This window comes from Perna viridis, chromosome 6 (assembly GCF_037379345.1).
Source record: "Perna viridis isolate PV_CMFRI_1.1 ecotype Kerala chromosome 6, ASM3737934v1, whole genome shotgun sequence".
NCBI lineage: Eukaryota > Metazoa > Mollusca > Bivalvia > Mytilida > Mytilidae > Perna > Perna viridis.
The window spans coordinates 37,250,571-37,278,176 of record NC_142450.1 but is presented as its reverse complement, the minus strand read 5'-3'; the positions used below and the strand labels follow the sequence as shown (position 1 = coordinate 37,278,176).

At 31.4% G+C, this 27,606-nt stretch overlaps 1 protein-coding gene across 5 annotated transcripts; it reads right to left on the bottom strand.

Moving 5' to 3' along the window:
* Positions 1–963: 963 nt before the first annotated feature.
* Positions 964–25,632, bottom strand: LOC148614800 (KH domain-containing RNA-binding protein qki.L-like). 5 transcript variants are annotated; one of them, XM_088589179.1, is made up of 9 exons: positions 25,377–25,632; positions 20,075–20,208; positions 19,317–19,433; positions 17,835–17,978; positions 13,511–13,613; positions 11,206–11,307; positions 9,693–9,974; positions 7,759–7,847; positions 964–5,505 (listed from the first exon to the last, which is right to left on the bottom strand). In XM_088589179.1, exons 1-8 carry the CDS (start codon positions 25,501–25,503, stop codon positions 7,774–7,776), a joined length of 1,083 nt encoding a protein of 360 aa, XP_088445305.1. In that variant the 5' UTR covers positions 25,504–25,632; the 3' UTR covers positions 964–5,505; positions 7,759–7,773. The 5 variants fall into 5 exon arrangements, with proteins under 5 accessions (XP_088445305.1, XP_088445304.1, XP_088445308.1 ...); XM_088589178.1 differs by lacking the exon at positions 13,511–13,613 and adding an exon at positions 13,318–13,435; XM_088589182.1 differs by lacking the exon at positions 11,206–11,307.
* Positions 25,633–27,606: the final 1,974 nt, after the last annotated feature.

Sequence of the window (27,606 nt, the reverse complement as noted above, 5' to 3'; positions counted from 1 at the left end):
AATCGAAATCGAAATATACCCAACCAATGAGTTAAATATAGGAGTCTACTATAAAAATCATCGACTGGTTGAACCACCTTTGACTACATTACGCAGCTTGACAATACCTCACAAGTCAAACCCATCGTTATGTTATTATATTAACTGGAAGCACAATCCCTTAAATCAATCCACTCGTGGCCCAATTTCAATCATGGAGAACTGCCCGTAATTTTGTTAATGCCCGGAGACCAGAAATATGATTGTTTCAGCCCCCTATTCCCTCCATGGTTGATGTTTCATCAAAATCAATACCAAAATGTCTTTCCGGTACGGAACTATGCTGGAAAAATATTCATATCCACGGGCTAATATTCAATTATCGCGCGTAAACGAAGTGTTTTAGGACCACGGCATAAATTACACCAGGATCGATTTTGGCCTGCATGGTTCGTCGAACCCCATAAATCTGTCGGTCTACCTTTTGGAGAAGGGTACTTCGTGGTTAAATCACTTCTACTCAAGTTTTCATCATCAGATCAGGACAGTTCTTGTTTCGGGCCCATAATTCCTAAACGATTTAAGTCACAACCCTAGCCTTCTTTTTCATGGCATGATTTCATAAATATCTATTTAACTGTACTTAATTGTGTGGAAACCAAACTGCCCAAGAACATAAACAAAACGGCGACAGCATACTAGTTTTTTTTTTTTGCGGTCGTATAAAAACCTCTGCGACATGCAATTCCAACACATTTTGTTTCGTCTGGGCGCAATATGTAGATACTGTGTTTTGTACCAACACATTTGTATTCGAGTGCATGTATGTACAACGAATTCTAGTTGATGCCGTTGTTTTTAATCAACATTCGTATTAGCGTTTAAGTATATCACCTTGGCTAATATCGCAAGGCTCTCCAGTACTTATCTGCAACCATCAATAAGAGCAAAACTTGCTACTTCTAACAAAAACAGTCATCAAAATTTATTTTGATTGTATAAAAAAATCTTTATTTCTTTCTCAATATAATATAAATTGTGCCGACCTAGCAACACATCTTTCACGTCATGAAATGAGATTCAAAAAATGATGTCAAGACAAAAATGGCCAATTACAACAACTTGTAAATAAAAATACTGACTAAAAACCACTGTCAAAGTGAGCACAGTATAAAATGTCATGGTTAACTCCCTTAATATCATTTAAAAATTAAGAAGTTACTTCCCCAGCTCAAAATGTTAAATAACTCTTTACTCTGTGAATCAATGGAGAACAAGATGAAGTTGGACATGCTTAATTAAAGGCAAGACAAAAGTTTCTTTCCACAAACATGAAAATGGCACATAAACAGTAAGAAAAAAATATCACAGCTCACATATATTTGATTGATCATGCCATTGCCATTTAGTGCTGAATAAAATTTACTATGCATATTTCTTTTTGTAATATTTAAAGCTAATATTGTGTCAGGGCAGCTGAAAAAGGGGATTGCTTCATTTCTGATTGTTCCAGTGCAAAAATATTAATAAAGACTAAGCTAAAGGACGAAAATATACACCTGAGAACGGGTCATCCCCCATGCCAAGTTAATAATTCCTAATTTACCTACTATATTTACCCTTAAAGATAACTCAGCAAAATAAGTAATATATTGTGTCAGTATGCAAAGATGGATTTCAGTAAGGGTCATGCCATTAATATCACTCAAAGCAGGTTAGTTATACAAGTGTTATTCTCTACTAGTTTATCGGATTGTTATGGTCAATATTCCTTACTACAGCACTCGGTGGTAGGATACACCTGGTGTCAAGACGTAAGTTTCTTATTTTGAATCCATTTCAGCCAAATAGCAAACTTTTCTTCACTGGTATCATGGAAAATGCATTCATTCATTTACTAGAATGCAATATTCTAGACAAAAACTAAACTTACCTTCAAATCTGGGGAAAATTTAGGGACTTCAGGGAAAAGAATGATTAGTTAGTTCAAGCTCGGTCAAAACAAGCAACAGGAAAGAATAAACAAAATATCATTCAAGTTTCCAGACAGGACCAATATTCAAATGAAGTATGATTTATCATTAAATAATTTTCTTGGCAAAAGACCAAAATTTTATGTATGCACCATTTGAATACTGGTCTATCAAAAATCACAAAATGCATGCGATGAGTTGTGTTAGTAACAAACGGAACAGAAATCAGTTAAGTCCATTTTTATTGACAGCAGCAAAAGATTAGCAGCAAGTATGGAGTATTTATAACATGTATATATATAATGAGATTCATATTCAACATCAACAACACTCTGGCAGAATAATATACATGTACTTTTAAATCAACAGTCAGGGTCAACATCTTTACATGTTTCTTTTTAGGCTATTTTTTTTGCAAATAAGATGCATTATTTACTTCATAAATACTTATTTTGCACCCTACTAATGTGAGGTAAAAATGTGTTTATTCTTTATTTTTTGAGCGGGGTTAAAGACTAAAGCTAGCAGATAGTAACAATTTCCTTTCAGATACACTAGATTTTGTCATATTCTGCCAGAAAGTTAAATGATGAGCTATCACAAAAATACATCTCCCCCCATCCCAAAAAAATACTATAGATTATTTTCACAATTGAAATAGTCTATTAATTCAATAGCAACAATTTACTAACAGTACATTTTTTAGGGGTAGGTGAATATGAGTATTTAAAAATGATAAATCTGAAAATTTGAAGTCTCCATGGTTTTGATTAATAAACAATAATATCCTTCTTAAGTATTTGTGTACTCTTACACAATCCTACAATAAAGTAAATTCTAAGTGTATTTTTGTGATAGCAGTCAAATAAACTGCATAGCATAATTAGTACAAAAATATATTATGCTCATCAAAAAATAAACAACCAAAAAAAAAAAAGGTCAGTAAAAATGCTACTCAAAGAAATGATCCATGCTCTGTAATAAGTCTACAATCAGAAATGCAAGAATGATCAGGGATCTTAATGTATGGCTGTAAAACACAAGAGTTATTTTACAATTTCACAAACATGGAAAAATTTTGAAATTGTCAGGACTAAAAATTGGGTCCATATGTATAATGATAAAGAAGCTAGATTATTGCAAAACATCAAACCAGGAGCCAAGTCCAAAATGGTCTTACAAGAATAAAATCATTATGAACCATCGATTAGTTCCTTGGCAATATACTTCAGATTTAACAAATCACAACCTTCCTCATATTTTCAGTCCAAGAGAGGGACGTTATAGGTTTAAGGTACTTAATTTTCATTAAAAAAAAGTTTCACTCAAGTATATAGGGCAGTGAGGGACTTATATCAGAAACAACCATCCAAACCTTGCGAGTACAGCATATATTAACTGCAAGTACACAGGTGAGTATAACTTTTTGTAATATTTCACAGCCATACATTTGAGTATATTACCTAAGATCTAAGGGAGAGAATTCAGTGGGTTGGTGATTTTTGAATGAAGATTATATTGCAAGTTGAGTAATGCTGTACATACAGAAGTACAATTAATTGCACTGTTATAAAATCTCAACAGATGTAGTCAGGACACTCAGACACCAAAATAAAAATAGAATTGTAATGTAAATAGGACAAGGAACTGGAGTCCCCTTATACACTACTAATGCAACTGTATCTGTGAGCTTTTTTATTCAAATGAAGTAATTACGGCAAAAATCTACAAATTTCACTGATAGTGTTAAAATCTAAATGGAATTTGACCATGAAACTGATTTACATTTTTACAAACTGAATTCATGAAAAATGCTGCCAACCATTTGCTTACCTGTGTAATGAAAAGGTATGTGGTGTCTAAGTGTCATGAGTAAAACTTACAAGTGAAAATTTTAGTGAACTGTTAAAGGCTCAACTAGTTTCTGAGTATATACACAGGTCAATGAATACATCATATCATGAGTAAACAATAAAATCACATATTCATTGCATAGCGACTATTACTGAATTCAAATTAATGAAGCTATGAATATCCAAATAAAATTAATGAGGTCATGAATATTCAACAAAGTTAATCAACCATGATGTGGTGTACAACTTGTCATTGATAGGTGCATACAAATTTTTTCATTTAAAAATGAGTATAAAATTCAATTATACTTATAAGGTATACTTGTATTTGAGGATTAACTTTATAAATATTTGTTTTCAATTACTGAGTAAAAATTGTAAATAAGTAAAACAAATATCAGAGTATTAACTTCTAATTTAATATTTCTCAACAAGAAATGGAAACCAACTTAAACGCCAACAAAACATGTTGGTCTTTTTGTTCTAACATTGATCCAAATAAAATGAAAACCCAAAGAAAAATTATATTATCTTTCTTAATATTGAGCAAAAAAGCAGTTTAGCCATCATTATCTGAATATTGAAACAAAACCCCCCAAAAAAGAGAAAAAAAGCTGCTCTCAGAAAATGTGTGAGAGCTTTAAATGCAACTTAACATATTTCTTAATATATATATATATAATCTTATTGCAGCACCACATCTTATAAATATACACACAAAAACTATACAAAACAATGTTATATATATAAACTTTTACTAATCTCTAAGGTTTTAAGTAGGTTAAGCCTAATAGTCGTGTAAAATATGTATCAAAAAGTTAATCTCTTTGAAAAATAAAACTGATATGATTTGTTCTCTAAGTACATTAACTGTAACCATAGTGATAGAAATATGCAGTTACTATGGAAACAGGTCAAATGATTACAAAGCTCTAGCTAATAACAAACTGGTTATGGAAGAAGACATCACAATGAGTTATACAGCAGTGTAAACCGCTTGCCACAGAGATAATACATTAATGACATAGTAGTAAAGTGTATTATGTAATGAGGCTCAAAACTCCTACTTTCCTTTTGTTTAATAAATAAAAAAAACCAATGTGTGTTGCATTTCTTTCTAATGGAAGACAATGTAATTTAACAAGATACTGAATAGCAAAAAACTATTTATATGAGAATTGGGATGACTGAAAATGCATTGAGAAAAAAAATCTGCATTTATCTGAGCCTCTTTTTTTGGAAGACACCACATAATTGAAGAAAAGTAAAAGCACAAATAACTATTTCTACATTTGAAACAGTAAAATATGAATACTTATACATAAACAACTTCTGTTAATAACAAAGTGTATCAGCAGAGGTGAATAAATGCAATATCTTTACATAACAAATGTTAAACTTGAGTATAATTTACAACAATACATTAAACAATAGTTAGTCTTGTCAGGCACTTAACTGGTGAAAAATATAGTTGGCACGGTATTTCAATTCAACCCATCCTGGACAAAATTTTAGGTTCTCTGGTCCTGAGTTAGTTTCTTGAATGATATCCCAAGTTAGTGTTTATTCAGCATTCTGTGGTACCCACCACAATGTGAGAATCTCGGGTGCACTGAGAAACTCCTACCAAGCCCTGGTTACTAGTGGAAGCGGATCAGGCATGGGATCTTTGTGACCAGGATTGTGTTAGTTGAATGCAGCTGAAGTTTTAGTGAAAATAAAAAGAAAAGAAATTTGTTAGTTAAATACAGCTACCTGATTCATTCGAATATTATCACTAGTAAGACACTACTTACTAGATAGAAGTGTGCTGCTGCTTCGTTGTCATGCTCACGAAAAATGAGTTCTAAATTGATAGTATTAACATATCTTCAAGTGAACAAATGTTAAAATTTAGAGAAAGATTTCAAAATATAAATGAGGTTAGAAACTTAGAAGATTGCTGATGTTACAATATTTAGAATCTGGACATGTATTACAAATTTGTACATGCCTTGACCATGGTTGTAAAAGAGAGGGAACCAAGCAAAGGTCAAAAGTCAAGCTTTAATCAAGTACAAAATAATAAAGTTGAAATTGTTCACAGCACAAAGTTTGATTACAGCACAACTCTAAACAGTTAGTAATGCCACATTAGTGATTAAAGCCTATAATAGTATATTATAGAATACTTGTGACTAATTCCTTAGGTGCAAGTCTATGTATTAGAATATCCATAAACCGTACAAGATTAAGAAGCTACACGAGATATGGTAGAATGAATTATGTTGTGTGCCATTTAAATCTTGACATCAATAATCTCAAAGTTTCTTTGTCTTTAAAAAGTCAATGAAACTTGGCAAGCACACAGAATTCAAATTGGTGTGAAGTTGCCACGTCTTTCACTTCATAACGACAAAGTCAAAGTATTTATAGTAATTAGGATATAACCTACATATTGAAGCCTAGAATACATAAAGCAAAGCATTACGTTGTTCATATCCCTTTTTTTAAACAGGTTAGAATGATAGTTCTTTGTAGTATACATGTAGGTAATGTAAATAAGTTTTTCCCTGATCTTCAAAACAACATCCATGATTTCTACTTAAATAGAAACTAGGCCATGTGGGATTTCAGTATTCATCTTTATTCGATAAAAACATGTAAAAATGTATAACAATTGCACGTTTTTTCACGTGTTTGAAAATAAGATTCCCTCTTTTAACATGTAACAACTACCTGTACAATGTAGTTCTTATAAATGCATTTTGAGCGAACAAAATTTAATGGAATGTTCAATTTACAACACACTCAAACTGGACAAGACTGTGATAATAGGCAATCTCAGAACACTATCCATAAATCTATCCTAAGTTTGACCATGAAAACTGGTTTTGGGATTATAATTTCTTATTAGCTAGGTGGGCAAATGTTAAAAAAAATCACATTTAGCTTGCATCTTGTGTTTATAGTTCTAACTGAAATAAATGTCAATTATAATAAAATTATTCTTAGTGTCCTGACAGAATACTAATTTCTAAACTAACACCCGACATCCAAAACCAATTTTGCACAATATTTCAAACTTAGGGTAAAATTTGCCTAAACAAAACAATCTTCAAGTCTGACAAACACTGCACACTACAACACTGAATATTGCAACGGTGAAATATATTTGATAAATGCTCTTTCCTGAGACAATTATTATGCATGCTTTTAGATGGACAAGACATTTCACCACAGATTATTCTAAAAAGGTCAAACATTTATTTGAAAATTATTAAATTTTAACATTTAAACAGGTCATCAGGATTCACTACATATAAACTGAATACAATTAAGAGAGAAGTGGACAGTAGTTTATGTTAAAAGACATACATGTACTTGTTACTCAAATATATTATATTCAACTACTAGAAATGATATGCCAATATGTTTAGAATATAATCAAGCAGTTTAAAGAGAGACAAATGATCTGGACAGAAACAAGTTGACTCAGCAGACAGTAATAAATAATACTTTGTCTTCAATTACAGTTAAACAGGTAAAATATTCACAACTAAGCCTGAAGTGAAATAATCTTGCCATCTAAAAGTATGTCTTTGGTTTCCTTAAATTTTCAGGATTCTATTCTAAAAACACATTCACTTTCCCAACGAAACAACCTAAAATAGGCCATAATTATGTAAGACACATTTAACACTGATTATCTGAAATAAAAATCATCAATAAAAATTGTAAAATGTAAATATATAATATATAATAAATATGCTTTCGGTAGAAATAAAACACGAAATAAAGACATTGCAAATAAAGTGATTGTCAACATCTACTTATAGTAAACAATCTCTTCCAAACAACATATGATATTAACCTCGTGCATTTGACTCCAGTCCTACACCATATGACTGTCTGAATAGATGGTCCACTAAGTAATACCAGGTTTAAAAGGGATGCTTAGAAATTAAACTAACCTTTGTTCTTATCTATTATGAGAGAGTTACCCTAGCATAAGGGTGTGTTCTCATTCCTTCAATAGTTCTTCGGATTTTAGGGACAGCACCTACAATAGCCCAATATTGTATTTTGTGTCCAAAGATTTGTGCATTGGTAAGGTAGTAAGGAAAAGAAACCATTTTGATATCATTCATCAAAATAACATTATACACAGCACTCTATAAAAGTTTTATTGGATGGGATAAAACAGATATGAAGTTTTAGTTAGAATAAAACACATTACAAAATGAAAATTAGGATAGTCAATTCTGTATGAAAAATGTATAAATATATCATTTGTATCAGCACCAAAATTAGGGCACTCTGTATAATGCCACATGATGATTGTCACATGATATCAAAATGGCTGAAGACACTGGCACCTCCTGGTCCTAATAAATAAAAAAAATTGCGTAATAAAACATCAAACAATAACAAAAAATATCAGAAAAAATAACATTTCGGAAATATTTTCATAAAAAAAAAAACACCTTGAAAGACAACTGGTTCTCAAAATTAAAGCCACAGGGATTTATTGCTGAGTAAACAGTTAATTCTTGTTAAAGAGGTGAAGTTAAACAAAGTGGTTAATAGGATTAAATTTCTGCGCAATATAACAAGTATTTACAACTGCTTAATTAATTTAAATTAGGACAAAAAGTAGATTAATTCCCTAGTGAGGTTAATTTATACAACCAGGAGATGAAAAGGGGACTTAATTACAATGGAGTAAAGCTTAAAATTAATCTTAATAACAAAAGAAACACAATGGCAACAGAAAAAAAGTTAAAATCCTATTATGTACACTTAAAAATCCACCACCAAACATTTTATGATCTGTTACAGTGAATAGCCACGCTTTAAAGTACCTCTAAAAGTCCTACTTTTTACCTGTGACGAAAAACAAATTCCATTTGTTCATATTTCTCTGTTTTCTTTTTTTGCTTTTTAGTGCCAAAAATATGTATGGTTAGCCAATGGTTAAAATATCTTTACTATATATATATGTGTGCTGAATTGACAAAAATATTTTAGCAACATATTTACCAACTGCAAAAACAAACAAGCACTTCTCATTATGGAATGTCTTAAACAAAATTTTGATACAAGTTATAGCACTAAGTTAGCAAAACAATGAGCACATACTGTAACAGGAGTATTTACAAAGCAAGGAATTCTGATAAAATGCATTTAAAATTTTGGTGTTATAGGGTATATTATGCATAACATTTTGAATATTTTTGTTACCAGGACAACAATGTATGGTTGCTTAACATACCATATTTTCCTCAGTCTGGTAAGCATGAAAACAAATAACAACTGTGATAGTGTGGATTGTTTCAGAACATTTTAAACTTTTGAAATGAGTTGTCTCCTTTGAAACTTATTTTCAAAATTTTCTTTTATTCTTTATAGTAGTTCAAGAGAAAACAAAAGGTATAGGCTTAAGTGAGACAAACTTAATCACAATTTCTTTTTTTTTGTTCTCAGTGACATGAATTCAAATTTTGAAGGGAGACAACTCATTTCTCGACTCATAAAAACAGCTCAATTCCAATTTTCTAATATGCCACTTGGTGACAGGTCACCTTATAGATAAAACAAACATTCCTACTCAAGTTATCAATTAAAACTTGGCTTTTAAGACTAATTAAGTACCATTATCCCATAGTTCATGCATTTAGATAAAAAAATAAAATCTATTTACAGTTTTCTGTACATAATAAATGTAAAAAATATAAGCAAATCTTTATAATACAAATATATAGTAAACAAAAGGATTTCATCCAATTGGATTTTGATTGTCTGTTGGTTGTAGTGGGACATTATTTAATGTACATGTACTACCAATATGGAATGATGAGATGAGAATAAAATCACAGTAATGTCTATCTCACAAAAGAAAACATACCAGCTGCTGTTTGGTCAAGGGGATTTGGATATTCAATGATAGAAGCGGCAGGAGCTAGCCCGTAAGGGTAATCACTGTAGGGATTGTATATCAGGCTGGCAGCACCACTGGCATCTGTTGGTGATACAAGGGGTGGAGGTGGGCAACTAATAAGACCAGTACTTGTGGCTATATTTGGCATTCTAGGGGCTAGTATCAAGGGAGCTCCTGCTGGTGTTGGTGATCTTAATGTCTGTTGTACTCCTGTCAATGGTGAGGCTGTTGCCAACATTCTTGGTGTCTCTGTCAGAAGAAAAAATAGTTCCACATCAAAGAAAGCAGATGGTAAAACGGATCTAATATAATATAAGGGAAGAGCAAAATGGCAAAATTGGAATTCAATACAAGAGAAAGAAGAAATAACCATAAAATCAAACTACTTAAAAAAATGTCTTAAAAGGGAAAATCAGGTCTGTGCAAATTACTTGATAAGACAACTTTAGTTTTTAGCATATTTATATTTCAGAAGTGTTTTAATGTGTAATGAATAGTACATTCTCATAGAAATATGACCAATGTGGGATTAAGTAATTCTCATATTAAAAAAAATGTTATCGACTATGAATTCTTTGAATCAAAACTTTTATTGTAAATTATTACTTTTGCTGCATCAAGGGAAATCTGTTGTTTTTCAATCAATGAATAGAATTAGAAAGCTAACAGCGCACATAGCAGTCATTAAAATCATAACCACATCTCAGTTGCAAATTCTCAAAATAATAAACCTCATATTTTAATATTGGAAATCTTGCTTAGAAGTTAATGATTAATTTGATAAAGAACAGATTTTTGTATGAAAAACATCAACAGGTTGAAACCTACATTTAAAGTCAATTATGACTTATGCTAACAATCCTGTCTGTTCTGAATTAAGCAATCTTACATGCTCTTAGAACACATAAAATTCTTTTCTTCTGACATCAATTTCTGGTTAATTCATTCTAAATTGACCGACGCTTAACATCAAAGAAATTCTTTCCAAATGATCCAAAAAGATTACTCATAGTCGACCATTGAATGCATATTCTTGGAATCAAAACCAACTAAAATCTGAGGAATCTTAGGAAGACCAAGTAATGAACATAAACTTGACTTTGACTTTCCACAAAACTGGGGGCTTTGCAGTGAAGTAGTGGATCAGGATGCAGTCCACTGATACTTAAAATAAGCCTTCATTTTGTGTCAACAGAGATCTTATGTAATTATTTTGAACTCTATCAATTATACTGAAACATTTTAACCCACTAAATGAAACACATGGGACTAAACAAATGTTTCAGCCAAATATGTATACCTGGTACTTTGTTTTTTTTTTTTTTTTATACATATATAAAAGCTGTAACTTAATTTTTCCATTTCTTAAATCAGGATTGTAATCAAAATATTTTTTATAAATTTGATTAACAGTTAACGATTATAATAACACATCATAACCTGTCAGAAGATAACAATGTAAGTATGAAGAGTAACGCACCCTGGCCATTTACTTGTGTAGGCCCTGTTGTAACCCCAGATCCATTTAAGGCAGTAGCAAAAGGATTGGCAATTTGGGAAGTCAAAATCATTCTACCGTCAACTAAAATTCAAAGAAAGTCAACAAATAAACAAGCAAGTTAATATCATGAATATTCATAACAGTAAAAAGGTTCATGGTAATTTATCACTGTCCCAAGTGGTAGTTACGGCAATAAAAGGCTATACTGTGAAATCAAACTTGTCAAATTGGAATACACAATAAATATTATCAAAATTCTACATTCTAAAATTTTGAAAATGAATTATTCAGTTGAAATTCAGTTTAAGATTTAACAGGAAACTGATATCCATGATGATATACCCTTTCCTGCTAATTCTCTGAGCAGGCTCAGTTGGTATTTCCACAAGATAGTTGCAATACTTTCCAGTAAAAAAATGCTTGAAAACTGTTACCACAAGAGTGTGCTCAGAAAGTTAGCATGAAAATAACTATTAAAAAATAATACTATATAGAGAATTTTACAGTATGTCCATCACATTTCATACCCATGATAGTAACAAGAACTGAAAATTTATCTTGAAAGAAAACAAACAATATTTGATCAAGGTATACTATGCCTCATTACTTCAGAAAGAATTTAAGAAATTCTAAAAATAAGATAAAGTTTTAAGCCAAATACTATATTTAAATGTTGATTGATTGAATTTGATAAGACAGTGAAAAATTCTCATGAGCAAACAACTTGTAAAAAGAAAACAACTATGTGTTCTGTTGACAAAACACTCTCAGTTGTTCAATACATGCAAAAATCTTGTTTTGATTACTTTAGAAAGATTTAAACAATAAAGTTACAAAATTTTGTTTGACTGAAATGGAAAATTCCAAGTAAAGTGTCAGTTTAAATAAGGATAAATGCTTCTAAGACAGCTTTATCCAATTTTGCAGAACTTAAGTCTGCTTTGCATACAAATGTAATAAATTTGGACTAGATCAAAACATAAGACAATTCTATCATAATAATAAAGGCCAATTGAAAGCAATAATAACTTTTTATGGACAATTATCCTGATTACACATGAAAAAAAAATGTTTTTGAAGCCATAAAAAATGATATTATTGCTTTCCTGGTCAACAAGTGAACAATTCATTTTAAGACTGACACAATGTATCAACAGTTAACAACATATAACAATTATCACAATGCTGTAAGTCAGTCTTCAACAGAACAAGAAACATCTGAAAACCACTAAAAGGTATTCAGATTTTTCTGACATAAAAAGTCCAATTTTAAACAATTAACATGCAAACAAATTTCCCACTATATCCCAAATATCCTGTGCCATGCATTTTCACTACCCTGCCCTTGGTGTTCTGAATATTGTAAAAAATAAACATGCAAGTGAAATAAATGATTAAAGGGTGTATTACATTGTATGATAAAATGGGCAATAATAGAATCTGTAAGGACGGAGAAATACATAGAAAAACAGAATTGGAAAGTACAGAAGTTTGAAAGAAGAGATAAAAAGATAAATACTCCACCACCTAAGGCGCAAGTGCTCAAGAATATATGAAGTGAAATAGAAAAAGAAGGTATTGATGGTTTTTAACCCCATGGATACAGTTTAAACATTTCTTTATGTTTATAGATTTTTACAGTAAAACAAAAAACAAACAAAAAAAAAAAAAGGAGAAAAAAAAGGGGGAAAAAAGAAAAAAAAAAAAATCAAATGTAAATCACATAGAATAGGTGTATGACGCAATAACTACAGCTAGGTTACCATCTTTACCTTCTATTTAAGAAACAGAATCTATGACATTGTATAAAATATGGTGCAAGTGTAAGAATCTAATCATCTATGTAAGGGAGGTAACTATGTTACCAAAGTGTGTGTAAAAAAAGACAGCAAAAATCTACCGTTAATCCATATAATAAAATACCAAATAAAGTAAATAGCAAAATGGATCATGCAACTATAGAGACAAAAACCAAGATGTGTAGCCTCATTCGGATGCAAAAAAAAGAATATATAGTGACAGGCAAAAAATGGGGGAAGCTAATTCCACAGCACACCGACTTTGGCAGCGTATACTGGCCACCTAACTTACGAGTCGTAGACGTTTGAGAGGCTGATGATGTAGAAGGTTTAGAAGTGTCACGATATGTGCCATTAATGATAGCTAACTCCATGAGTTGTCGTTTCTTTAAGTCATCCTCGCCATCAGGCTGAAAAAAGGCAACAACAATTATGAATTATAAACCAAATAATACTATCCAGCAAAATAATGCTGGGACACTTACGAGTTAATGTTGGGATCATTGCTTTCGCTTGATCTCTATATGTTCCGTTTAATATGGCAAGTTCCATTAATTGCATTTTCTTCAAGTCATCTTCACCTTCCGGCTGAAATAAGACCATATCAGGTTATAATTCATATTCAATCAAATAATTTCAAACCCAACAATTCATCTTGAACAAAGGTGAGAATTCCAAGATACATGCACCTGAAATTAAATATAGAAGTAGTAGCAATAAATTCAAATATTAGTACCTAGATATTTTGTGAATTAACTTGTGTTTTTATGGCAGCAATGCCTTAACCTAGAATTGAACTATTTTCCGAGAGTAAAGAAGTATTTAAATTTACTAATTCATATTTCAATATTAAATAGACCAAGACAGCATATTTTCAACAATATTTCCCTATAAAGAATACTTCTAGAAATACACTATCAATTGACTCTCTCCATCCTTTTTAATGCAAGGAGAAATTTTTACTTGAAAAGGTGTCTAGAAGACAAATATGGAGTAAAATAAATCTATGCCAGTAAAGACATTCTACACAAGATAGATCTACGTGTACAGCAGAAGCTTTTGGCAAGGTATGACATCTATAGATTTTGTTCGGTCGACTGCGTGCATACACACATAATAGTCCCATACACTGGAGATTTAATTACTCATTCCCGAGAATATCTACCAACTAAGATAACATGGGGATATTGTATGAGACCTAATTGTTCCTAAGCCCAACGAGAGACTATTAAATCAAATGAGATAAAAATCTATAATCAAAATATATTTGAATGACATATGATTATAATTAAATGGGTCCTATTCAAGAAATGAAAGAAGTCATGCATGTCAAAATATATCAATTAACTGGTAGGGACATTCCTATCAGTTGAGCTTCTCTTTCCTCCAAAACTACAATGTAGTTCAGAATAAATATTCACCAAGTAATCAAAATTAACACGTTTATATAGAATTCTCATATGGGTTTAAAACTTTTACTTTATTGTTATCTTCATTCAAGGGTATCAATCTGTAAGAAAATAAATTTTGTGGGAAAAAGAATTCGGTGTCGTGTCAATTCTCTCAGGTGAAAATTCATTTCTATGTGTAATCAAATCAATTTGACCCTGAACATCTAACAAGGAAGCAAGTCATGTGTAATGTGATGTAGTTTAAGACATTCAACATGTATAATTTGTGTAACCTTGTATCTTCAATCGATATTTTTGTAGTTTTCCATTTTCAAGTGAGGCAAATTAAGCTCCTATCAAAATACTAAATCCCAAATCTTGAAATACTTCCACCATTGACTTAGTCTATTTGAGCAAGTGATTATACATACTTTGTCATTTCTGTCCCCAAGGTTTATTGTTCTTAAGTATTTTAAACAGCAGTTAAATTATTTCTTTCTTTACAATTTGTTAGGAGTGTTTTTAATCTGATCTGTTATTGCTACAGGTTTAAGGCTCCTTAAATGGCAGAATGTCTTTAACACAAACATGTTGAACAAACAGACCTTTCATTCAGGATAAAACTTGACTAGAAAACCGTATCAAGCTATAGTAACACTGTGACAAAAAGGCTCTTCACCAATTCTGTCAAATTTTCTCTAATCTCAGAAGTTTTTGTTACAAATTAAAAACCATCAGAATTCCTTATTGACTAACATTGAAAAGTCCCTTTTCAGTGTTCTATGCTTGAATCAACAACCTAATCGATGAACAATTAAAAAGCTTGTGACATCCATTGAAGGCTGTTGAATTCACATTTGTCAGATCTTTTTCAAAAGGTGTCTTCTAGAATTCATAATTAAGCTACCTAAGCAAACATGTATGAATATACATCACTCAAATCAGTTTGATACCAGTAAACTTGTTCCAATGGACTTGAAATTAATTAACATACTTTATGCATGCATTACTTTTTATGACTAGATGGATGACTGACAATACTGCTCATAAATGTAGCCAAGGAGATCTCAAAATTGACCTCTAATGGTTTATAAAGAAAACAACATAATAAATATGTCAATCTCCATGTAAGGATTCATACAAATTTTCCTACTATTTGGAGGAACAAGTGTTTGTTTTTTCTTTCTATATGAATATTTTTGGTGAATAAATCTTTAGTGAGATATTTCTGCCATAAATGCGACAAACCAGCCATTAAATACTTCCTTAATGTTAGTTATATTCAGGAACAATTAACAAGTACATTGTGTTTTTCAAAAATCATTTTTAAACCAAGGACTTGATGGCAAAAGGAAACTATCATTAATAGTTTCTATAGTTTCCTTATTGGTCTCTTCCCACATCGGGAAGAAATTCAATGGTCTTTTCCCCCAATTTATACAAAAACCTTGAAAACTTGAAAACAAACAATTAGGTTTATTTAGTGAACAAAAAGAACAAAGCTCAGTTCTAATTACGTCATTCCTTAATTAAGTATTGTTAAATATGTGCTAAAAAGTTATGTCACAAATGATAAAATTGTTTGTGGTCAACCAAACACATGGATTTTCAGCAGGAAATTATTAACAGGAAAAAGGACAAAATACAAGGAACAATATATACATCCAGGCCATGAAATTTCATCATCTACAATTTAGCATTTGAAGAGATCTATAAATCTAATTTTAGACAGAATATAGTCAGTAAAACCCAAATTTCACTTAGTGAAACAAATTCATTCATCCATATTACTTAGACAAAAGCACTGGCACTAATCCCAGATGCAATAATTTTGTCAGGCATCTAGAGTTTATATTCAAAGTGCATACATTAAATCATGGAGGCTATCATATTGCCCTAGTAAATCAGCTGGTTGTATATACCGCCAGGAGTTCTGATCTTTGCATGACAATGATGGATGTAACATTATAACAGATCACTGAACCTCTATCATGCTATTCTTAGACCCCTCTTTTCAGATACCATCTTACTTCTTCAAACAAATTCATTTTTAGGAAATGCAAAACTGTAATAACCACAGACAGTAATGGAAGAGCACTTCTCTTCAAAGTGAGTTCTGAAATTTTGTAATGACCTATCAAACGATTGTAAAGGTTTTGAAATTCTGTAATATTGAGCTTTAGAAAACACTCCCTTTTACATGTCATTAAATTATGCCTTCATGTTATTTTTTTCATTTACCAAAAAAAATGTTTTTTGAACAGGTGTGAGATTTTCTCAAATTTACAACCCAGTAGTACCTCTGTAGATAATAAATAACTCCAGCATAGAAAATTTGTCAATTTGTGAAATCTGTTATCTGTTTAATCATCTATGAAATAAGACTAATTGTTGTACTTCTTTAGATACTATAATTGCCCTGACCTCCAAACATTGTAAGCAAATATCGATTACCTTCTGACTGTATTGAAAACAAAACTTTTTTTGAAGAGAGGTATTCAAATAGGTCTCATTTTTTCTAAGGTCGAGTTCTTGAACACCAATTCAACATAAATACACACGAAAGCCTTAAAATTATTAACACTATGAAATACATTGCCTATTCAAGTAGGGAAAAAATATGTAAAGAAGTAAAATTCATAAAGTAACACACTAGCAATCAAAGAATTAATCAAAGTTTTGAAGAAGCAACATCAAAAGTATGACCTTTGACCTTAAATTCAACACAAAGGAAGAATATACAAAGCTTGATTACTTGCAGACAGATATTGCACACAGAACAAATGATCTGTCTGTAATCCATTCTTATCACTGCTGCACTATCAAGAAATCTTCACTATCTTTTGAAACACATTTTTGCACCATGTATTTCAGTAATCAGTTGAGGATCTCTGGCATAAATTTACTTTTTTTTAGCATCATATCTTGGTTTGTAGGAATTATTTTGCTTGAAAGTTTGGTTATATCTCCATTAAACAATCCAAGTTTTCTTCATTTTCGAGAAAGTTAATCTGATACTCTTTTATTAGCTTATAGTTAACTTCAGCAGCTTTAAAACTAATTCCTTTACTTTTTTTCTTTTGAAAAGAATCATTATATTGAAACTTTATCGAAACTCCAATAAATATGCACCAAGTCAGAATTCAAACACCTTGTATACAAGGATGGTTTTACAAGGTCCACAAAGAGGAAAATGGCAAAATTGGAAGTAAATATACATAAATAAAAAGAATCACAATAGTAAAATCCAGAAATAGGGAATTTCTCCAAAAACAAAAACAAAATCATGTCCGAGTATACCAATATGAAATAGCAGAAATTCAGATAAGGTCATATGAAAAAAGAATTTTATTGAAATTGATAAAACATGACAGCTTCATGCCATAAAGCAGAGAGTATAAATAAAAAAAAAACTTACTGCTGGGACTAATAATTTTTTAACTTCTTCTACTGCTTTCTTTAATTTAGCTTCAGCTCTGTTAGCTGTATCTTCTACTGTTAGTAATACATGTAACTCATCACTCAAATGCTCCCAGTTGGGTTTGCCTTTGTTCTGTTCTTCCTGTAAGCAGAGAAATCCACTTAATAAAAGAATAAAACCAACATGTATGGTTAACTCAAAAGTAAAGTAAAACCTGCCCATACCGATCTCCTAATGTACAGTTTACCAGTTACAGAATACATTAAGGGCTTTAAGTGTCTGGTTTATTAAAGTTTTGACTTTATTCAGGGTTTGATTACGACAGGTTTCATTGCATATTAATTTGACGTAGGACAATAACATACAGGGTGGTCTGTAATAATGATAGCTACATGTATATGTAGGTATCTGAAAACATCAAAATTTACTTAACCGACAACCCCAAAAGCTGAGTATGAATAACTCTGCAGGAACTGCTCCTGTTGGATGTGTAAAAAGCTTTTGTTATCAACTATGAGTGATAAAAAGAAACCACAGGTAATCAATGTAAAATGGCAGAATAATTATTAAATATAAGATAAATGCAATAAAATTTGAACACTCAAGTGCAATGCATCAAATGGCTCATACAACTCCTAACCTATATTGTTACATCATGTGTGTAAATTTGTTTTGAGAAGCTTCAAAATTACAACCCATGGCTTAAGTTATTATATCATTTCACTGGTAAGATTAATGACTCGGCTATTGAAGTACTATCTTGTGTAATCTCAAAGTACATTGTATTGTGAAATTGATACTTATACAAGTCATTTTCTACTTAAACCATTGGATGAAGTTTTTTTTTAAGATTCGCTTTCACATGTCAGCTGTTGCCATTTTGAAACTTACAACTTTTAGAGGATCTAATTATAGCATCTTTCCCTTTCAATGTTGATAGAGAATAATTAATAGCCACTTAGATAAACCATGACTGTTAAAAGAAGGAAATTGTGTGGTACACAAATCACAAAGATCTTGCCAGTTTTCGATAGAGAATCTTTTATCTTGTAGACAGTAGGATTTTTATTGCATTTCTCCAACTGATTACTATAAGTAAATGGGGCAAATGAACTCTTAATAACCTTCCTTTTCAATAAAACTTAGGTATGATGCAAATGTTGTCAGTTAGTAAGGACATAATTTGCAGACTTGCAAAACATCTGATTAACTTACAGAAAAACTACATCATTTCAGAAATCTACATGTACGTGTCATAGTACCATTCCACATTGAATGAGTGACAGCAATCTATCACCTGATTGCATAAAACATAAATGGACTCTATCTCAACTGAAATCTTACAAAATATCAGTAAGCCCCTCCATATCAATTTCCATCCATCCAGAAAAATGTTAACTCGAAATATTTTTGTCCTTTTTCTGATACTTGAATTATCATACTTTAATACTCTCAACAAGCATAAGAATGTGCTCTTACCTTCTTTTTGTCTCTCATCGAGCCTTTTCCTCGTACCATGATTTTGCATCCTGTGTACTGTTCTAATTCTTTGGCCGTCATACCACGGGGTCCCAATATTCGACCCACAAAATTGAACTATAAGCAAGCAAAAAGGTCACTAAGCATAATGACAGCAACAACATAAATTTATCAAAAACTGCTTAACAATGGCAGTCACTACTTTAGTTACATCACTCATCTTATCCTATATGTATATCCTTTATAAACTTCTGTATTAACAGTGAAAATATATATCTTCTAACAAATAGAATCTACAGAATCTAAGAAAGCTTATACAAATATAGGTCTAAAAACATGTTTAGGAATACATGTAATATTTTAACATGGATACCTTGCTCAAAAGTAGCAGTCTTTACTAATATCAGACAGAAGGTGATAAATGCATTAAAAAACCTACAAAAATCACTTAATTTCTAATTCAGAAACACGTAACGAGTTTGTTGTTATCATTCTTCATGTGATTTATTTTAAAAGGGAAATGAATGTGACTTGTATGGTTTATTCTTAAAATACAGATCTGTATACAGAAGACTAGATAGGTAAAAATATGGTACACGTAAATCAAATGAGCTACCATTGTTCAATGGGTTTTTCTGCACCTCTACCATTAGCAGTTTCTGAATTATATATGGATAGGAACTTAAAGATGTACTACTTTTACATAACCAGAACAATGTAAATGTACATGTATCAAGGAAGTTATACTGATGACATACATCTGGATGTTCTTTGCTTGGTACATATAACTTTTCTGAGAATGTCTGCACTGGACCTATAGGATCTGGTAACTGTAACTCTTCTCTTTGGTTGCCTTTGTGATGAAATAATGCTAGTCTCACACGATTTATTTCTGAAAAAGGCAAGTGACTCATCAACTAAATTTGTTTCAAATTTGCACATACTTGTACATTGGAACAAGCCACATGTACCTCCTGCTGAAATTTAAGAACATGTTTAAAATACATGTATCACAGTACAAGGTACATGCACATTTCTATACATGAAAAATGATGTGTCTACATGTACTGTAGTGCCTAACCAAACTCTGTAGGATGCCATTGCTCAAGAGTGTGTAAAATAGAACATTCCTTTTGTAAGAAATCCTTTTAAACAGTATACTCAGAATATGAGTAGAGAGAGAAAACTGAACCTGGCATTTACAAATTTCTGAAGTCATGCTGAACTCCATAAACCAGAAATAAAGAAGGGGAACTTGGCACCATAAAGTGACCATTTCATTACTGTAAGCTGACATGAGAATGCATTTTGCTCACGACATAAACAGTGTCTCAACCACATTGAGAAGGTCATTGCAGAGTTAGAAATAGTAGCCTGCCCACCAGCCCAAGACTTTTTGGCAGGGCTGGCTAATTTTAGCAAAAATCTATATAGCCATCTAGTAAATGTATTGAAAAATTGTATTCAGGACTGGCTAGAATTTCTACCCTGGGTCATTGTGTATTCAATTTTGCCATCACATGTACACTGGACTAAGTCAATAAATGGAACAAGTGAATATTCATTATATTCATAGAAATATTTTTCAGCTCAAGCATTTGAATAATGCATGAATTTGAAGTATAAATTGTTTAAATCAAATTTTCTTTCAAGAATTTGAAACAAAGCAAGTCCAAAAGGTTTTATTTCCACAAAAAACCCCATCAAATTCTTTAAGACTATTTTTGTTGTTGTTCGAGAAATATGGAAATGTACATATATACAATTTTAATTAGATTTTTACACCCAAAAATTTGATACTGTTTGTGATTAAAAAGCACTTTTCTAATAGCAGTTTTTTTCTGTTGATTGGGACCCAATGAGTTTAAGTTAAATTTAAATATAATACTTCTGGAATTTAGGTAAGTACTTTTATTTGAATTTAAATCTAATTTACCAGTAAGAATACATACATGTACATTAATTGGTTCAATGATAATGCACTATATATCCAGGTACAATTTTTTGTATTTATAGTTAGCTTTATTTTTTATTTTCAAATCATCAAGCCTGGAAGATTCACTATTCCTTACTGCACATTGTACCATTTCTTTTATAAATTTAGTTTGCACATGTACATTTTGTACCTTTGTACTACTTCCTACTAAACTGATTAACATTCTTATCAATGTCAAAGACATGTACAGAAATGTATGCAACACACTCCCAATAATCTGTTAAAGAATTATTCATTTTATTTGCTCTTTCTGTTTTTATCAATTAAGCTTGTCTCCATCCATGCTGTGAAACAGTATGAGTTTTCCCTGAGGAAGCTGACAGAATTTGACTTTCCACATCTTAACATCTGGAAATCATACCATTACTAATCTTGAGATTTTTCTAGTTCTTACAAGGTTTAATACCAGTCAAAAGTAAAACCACATGGTTCAATTAGCCAGCAAATGTTTTTCTTTCAAATGACTGATTTTTTTTCAGATTTTGGACTCTTTTGAGGGAACTGTTGACAAGAGAATACACTTTCCATTTGTGTACAAATGTAAAAGAAATGTAATCACTTTTACTGTTAGTAGAATTTTTTGTCATGAGGAAATTCAGTAAATTCAGTGAGTTATATCACTTTTCTCTAGAAATAAACCATACATAACTTAAAATTCCTTACAAACAGCATGTACAGCAAGTCTAATATACAAATCTACATGTACATGTACATTATGCACTGGTTTTCAAAGTAAAAACAAATAAATACTTGAGAATTTATTTCAATTTTGTTGTATTTTTTCAAGTGCCATTTAATAATATTGATAATACAATTGTGTAGAATCTTTATTATATAACCCCACTTATTAGGAAATAAATCATACATGTATTGATACAAAAATGTCTGGAAAATCTCAATTATCTAAACAAAAGACTGACCACCCAACCTGCCCGATTGTATCCAATTGATCTACAAATACACATGCATGTAACAAATTGACCAAATAATATAACATAATATTATATGAACCCATATGTGTATTCTGTGTATTACCTATTGAGTCCCTGAGGGGGGCAACATTCCTACTCTATTAATGGTCAATATTTCTTGTACTATGACACAATACACATCAAAAAGATCTCTTACCAAATTAAACATGTTTTGCAGGGGTCGTGACATCAATTAACAAGGCATAAATTTCAGTTTATGCATTTTCTTGTCCTAGATGTGTCAATTAAGATGCAATCACAAGTAAAAATGTGTATTGCATTTCTACTATACTTCTGCTTTCAACTATCTATTCCATAATTTCCTTCAGAAAAACTGAAGTTTAAAACTTCATCTGACCTTATGTCCTTCATACTAGTTAGAAAGTTGAGATTAATATTTTATGCCATTTAATTACATTGTACATTTATGCACATATCAATTATTAATGCATGTTTTGACACTTAATATAAATAGTTTTTTTTTAAAAATTGACACAAAAAGTGTTATTTATAATTTATCCATGGATTTCAACTGACTGAAGACTCAAAGCCAAAGAATAAAGATGATCTTGTGTGTAATAATACATATAAAATAGTATTTTATGTCTAAAATTAGTTAATCATTTCCAAATTTTCATAAAAACAGTCTTATTGATCAACAGGTATTAATCAGGCAATTTGACCCTGGTCAAACTGAAACATAATTTTAAAATTGTATCAACCTTTAATGGGTCATGAGTAGATTTCATTTTATCCTCTTTTCTTGACAAAACATTTTCATGTAATACTTTAATACATATAGCAACACATTACACAGTACAATGTGTCCTAATCCCTCATTAAAGGAACAAAATATATACTATTTATCAATACCATGGGAATTTTCTGTATAAAGCTAGATCTAACTAAAATATTTATAACAGTTGAAGTTTTAAAACAACCCTTCTCTTCTAATAGTCTGTGCACCTGTGACGACAAAAGTTACCAAGATCGGACAAGAATTTGATACAAAATGACAAATTCCATAGAACAAAACAAAAATGCAACATCATCAATACAAAACCACTCTAGTGTATTTAAAGGACATAAAAAGACATGAAATCCAACACCCACAGAAGATATATCGTTCACACGGAATCTGGAATATATATTGTGTGTGTTCAGTGGACCTTTATGAAGTGATTGTGATCACAGGGCAAAATTACATGGTTGCATTGAATTAGTCTTAAAATAATCTCAATACAAACAATAAAGGAGCGATGCCATTTGTGGTCAGATCTCATGATAACTGTTCACATCTTTGCATTTGTTCAAGAATAATTGTCGGCACAGACCTTTAGCTTTAAAATAAATACTACAGGTATTCCAAAATAACCCATTCCTTATCACAATAATCTCAAGTTTTTTAATCCTTTAAACTGTGAACTAAATAATTCCTGAATGTTGGTCAGAATAAACATAGCCTTCAGTCATGTTTTCTCATCCATGATAGTGTATGTGCCTGCTTGACATTGAAAATTAATGTTGTTGTCTTCTGAATGCCTAGGTCTCACATTTTCTCATAAATGTTTCTAGTGTCAATCGTATAAATTATGAACTCCATTCTAAATATATCTACCATGAATAAGCGATAAACAAAACAAATGTGCATTCACAAAGTGTACAAGTTCTAAACACATACGAGTTTACCATACCTTTTTCTCATTGTCCGTTAAGCTGTAACACAAATTATTAGCCTCCTTTCTCTTGAATGTCCCTCGATGCTGTTTGATTCGAAAATATGAATAAATCCCTTTTTGAATTTGTAGTTCGTATACAAGTCCAGTTGGACAGAGTTAGTATATTAGATTTGTATAAACTCCCAAGTGCTAAAGTTCCAGCAGCAAACAATGTACAGTACATTAAAAAACTGTGGGATACTGAGTATCTAAGAGCTACGTATAAGACCATGTTATTTACATATAATATAAACAGCATTTTATATAGTGTCTAATCTTTACAGATGGTAAACTTTGTGAGAAAAACTAGGATTAAATGGTAATTTGTATACCAACAAGCAAATCAGAGGCATGAAGAATATTAGAGAAAGGGTTACATGTACGTAGGTGTATTGAAGCATCAATAGTAATTGTTATTTAGTAAATACAACATGCTTTAGATGTAATTTCGTGCGAAAAACATGTGATGAAAGGGGGAACCACAAACTGTGCATATCATAGAGCTGACAAACTTTCCCAGGATATATAAGCCATACATTATTACTTACTGAACCTTGGGTTTGTAAAGCCAGAATCCAGTGTATACCCCAGTCAAAAAGTCGTGCAAACCAGTACTCTATTTGTTAGATTTATTGGGAGGCCAGAATATTACTAAGTTACTGTCTTACATTGAAGAACATTTTTAAAATACAGCTTAAATATATTGTCCAGATTGTCACTCCTTCAACGAATTCCAGAATACTATAGAAATGTATTAACTGCTAAATTTTAAAAGTGACAGCCAGGTGACTTATTTACAAAATCTTACCACTGAACACAGGTGTGTTTACTTATAGATTATCTGTTTTTGATAACGGAATGGCGCGAGAATTTCAATTAGTTTTTGCATATTGTGAATAAAATCTTTAAACTGGCCGAAAATTTTTCCCCATCCTAAAATTTCACTCGAAATTAATTGCCAGAAACTTATCGGCTCAGTGAAGGAGAATGAAATTTGTTTACGTTTGTTCATAATGGCTGACTGTAGTGTAGGCCAATGGCATCGGAACGCTAGAAAACCTGTTGCTGTCAGACGGTTAAAGTAATCTTTTACCAAATTACTCAATAAAAGAACTCAACATTTTTTTCCAAATAATATAATAATAAACTCTGAAGGTTAAAATAAGCTTGAAAACTTTCTTAACTAACTTTTTCGACTTTCTTCAGAAGTGTCAAATTACTTCGCACCCTTACGTCAATGCAAACTTCCTTTGTTGTTTAGAAAGTTATTTCTTCAGCTGTTGATGATGTCTTTTTACCGCACTATGTAAAAAGTTAAAAGTTTAACCAAAATTCCGACCGAAAAATTTAAGACGATTTTCCAAGATTCACTTACCTTCATCTAAAAGTTTTTCCAAGTGAATAAAAACGCTCGGAAATGCTTGAATTTGTTTCTTGTCTTTTAATAACTGTGCTAAATATTCTGGCGTGTTACGCTCGTCTTTGTTAGTTTCAGTCCCCATGTTAGAAGCTTTCAGCTCTGTAGCAAACTACCTGAGTTAAGAAGGGTTAGATACCAAACTACAAACACTACAATAAATTCTGATCCCTCTTTCATGAAACTTTGTTTATGAACACGTGCTGGTTTCTGCGCATGCCCATAGACTATTCTTCTTTTGCCCAGGTGAGGCAGGATGGCATATTTTTACAGAAAAGTCATCGTATTTTTCTTTAAAAATGTTTTTTTAGTAATCGAAAATTGTATGACAATTTTCATTTACAAATGTTTATTTAATCATCTGATTGATTGCCTGTATTAGACGAATGACCACCATATTTTGCTGCAGGGAAACAATTTATTGCTAGATTTATGATTAACCATCATACCGAACATATGAATTACTGAATTCATCACAAAATGTCTCATCAAGTTAAATTTGTGCAATTTTTTTTTATGTATTACGGTTTTGAAAAAAATGAATTAAATAATAAGTGGGCCAACTTCGTTGTACAAGAAAGAGGGGATTAGTTTAATTAAATCCCCTTCAAAATATTTAAAAGTGGATTTCACGCTTTTCGTATCATACAGGAAAGTACATGTTTCCAATAGCCCAAGGGCGTATTTTTTTTTTTTATTCAAAATAACAATCGTTTTTTGGGAAAAAAAAGGAAATTAAAAGCTAGAATGCTGCTTATAATCAAATAGATAAATAAATATATATTTATTCAAATTCTAAACATTTTTGTCATTAGATGGTGCCGGTGAAATCAAAGAAGCATATAAAGTCAGATATGTATGCTGACTATATTTTGTAGCATTCATCACAGTCATTTTCCTCTTGAACATATTGCATTAAAAATTTCAAGATCATCATAAGCCTTGCAAAATTTGTATGAATTTCCTTTTCACAGAATAGTTACAATTTTTTCAAATTTTTATACGTGTTTGTTATCAACGTTACCTCGAAAAAGATAATAATAGGAATTCCCAAACATGATATTTCATTGAACGAAGTGCTATGGACAAACTTAAAACAACAAAATAGCTTGACTTCTTAAAGAATCGGAGCACAACTTTTGCATAAAATGAATTCTATCAAAACCACCTTTACAGGGAAAACATGATGTTGGCTTAAATAGAATAGACCTCTAAACGTTGCATGACAAATCTTATTATGCCCCACTAGTTTTATAGTCTTTTGATTATTATATTCATATTTCTTCTTTGAGACTTAGATTGGTTGAAATGTACGCCGGGGTCGCCAACCTTGTTACAAAAAATAAGGTCGTATCAATTTTCTTGAAAAGACACGCAATGTCGTAGTTAAAGATAGCTTGCATTGACTTCTTTCAGTTGGTCCTTTTAACGGGGATAATAGGACAAAATTCTTCCCACAAAGGGTTTTACCATAAACCTTAAATGGAAATAAAATAGTACACATTTACATTAAGATCTAATTGGATTAAATGAGGCGGACATGGATATTGCATGTCCATACAAAGCTAATTTTAAGTACTAATTAGACTAGTAAATTTAAATAGTTTGCAAATTATTTCGTGACGGTTTCCTGTTCCCCACTTTTTTCTTGGGGGTGGGGGGGGGGGGGCATTTCAGACGCACACGTTCGGTCCATTGAATCTAGGTCATGTCACTTGAGAAAAACAGATATAAATTGGTTTCATGCATGGGATAGTTTACTCGGTTAAATGCTTAAAAAGAAAGGACTATTCTCGTGTAAGCTCTCTTCAGTAGTTTTCAGTTTTTTTTATCCATATAGCTATAAATAATAATTTTAAGATTGCGAGAGGTCCCTTAATAGTTCTCATAGCAACTACGAGCTCTGAAACTCATCGTGTCCCTCGGCCAGGGTTCTGAGCACTATAATATTGCCTTCTACGACAAGCTTAGCACTACTGCAGGCTTATTCTTTTGACACCCGGACCCGCACGGGGCTATAACACATGCAATTAATCACACCTAAAAATCTGTTCATTAAGGTCTTAATCCGTTGTTGAAACAAAAATAAAGAAACTGATAACACGTCACACAAATGCACAAACAGATTGCTACTAGTAGTTAACTGATATACCCGCTCCAGACCAGTTTAAACCTACAAAAAGTTATG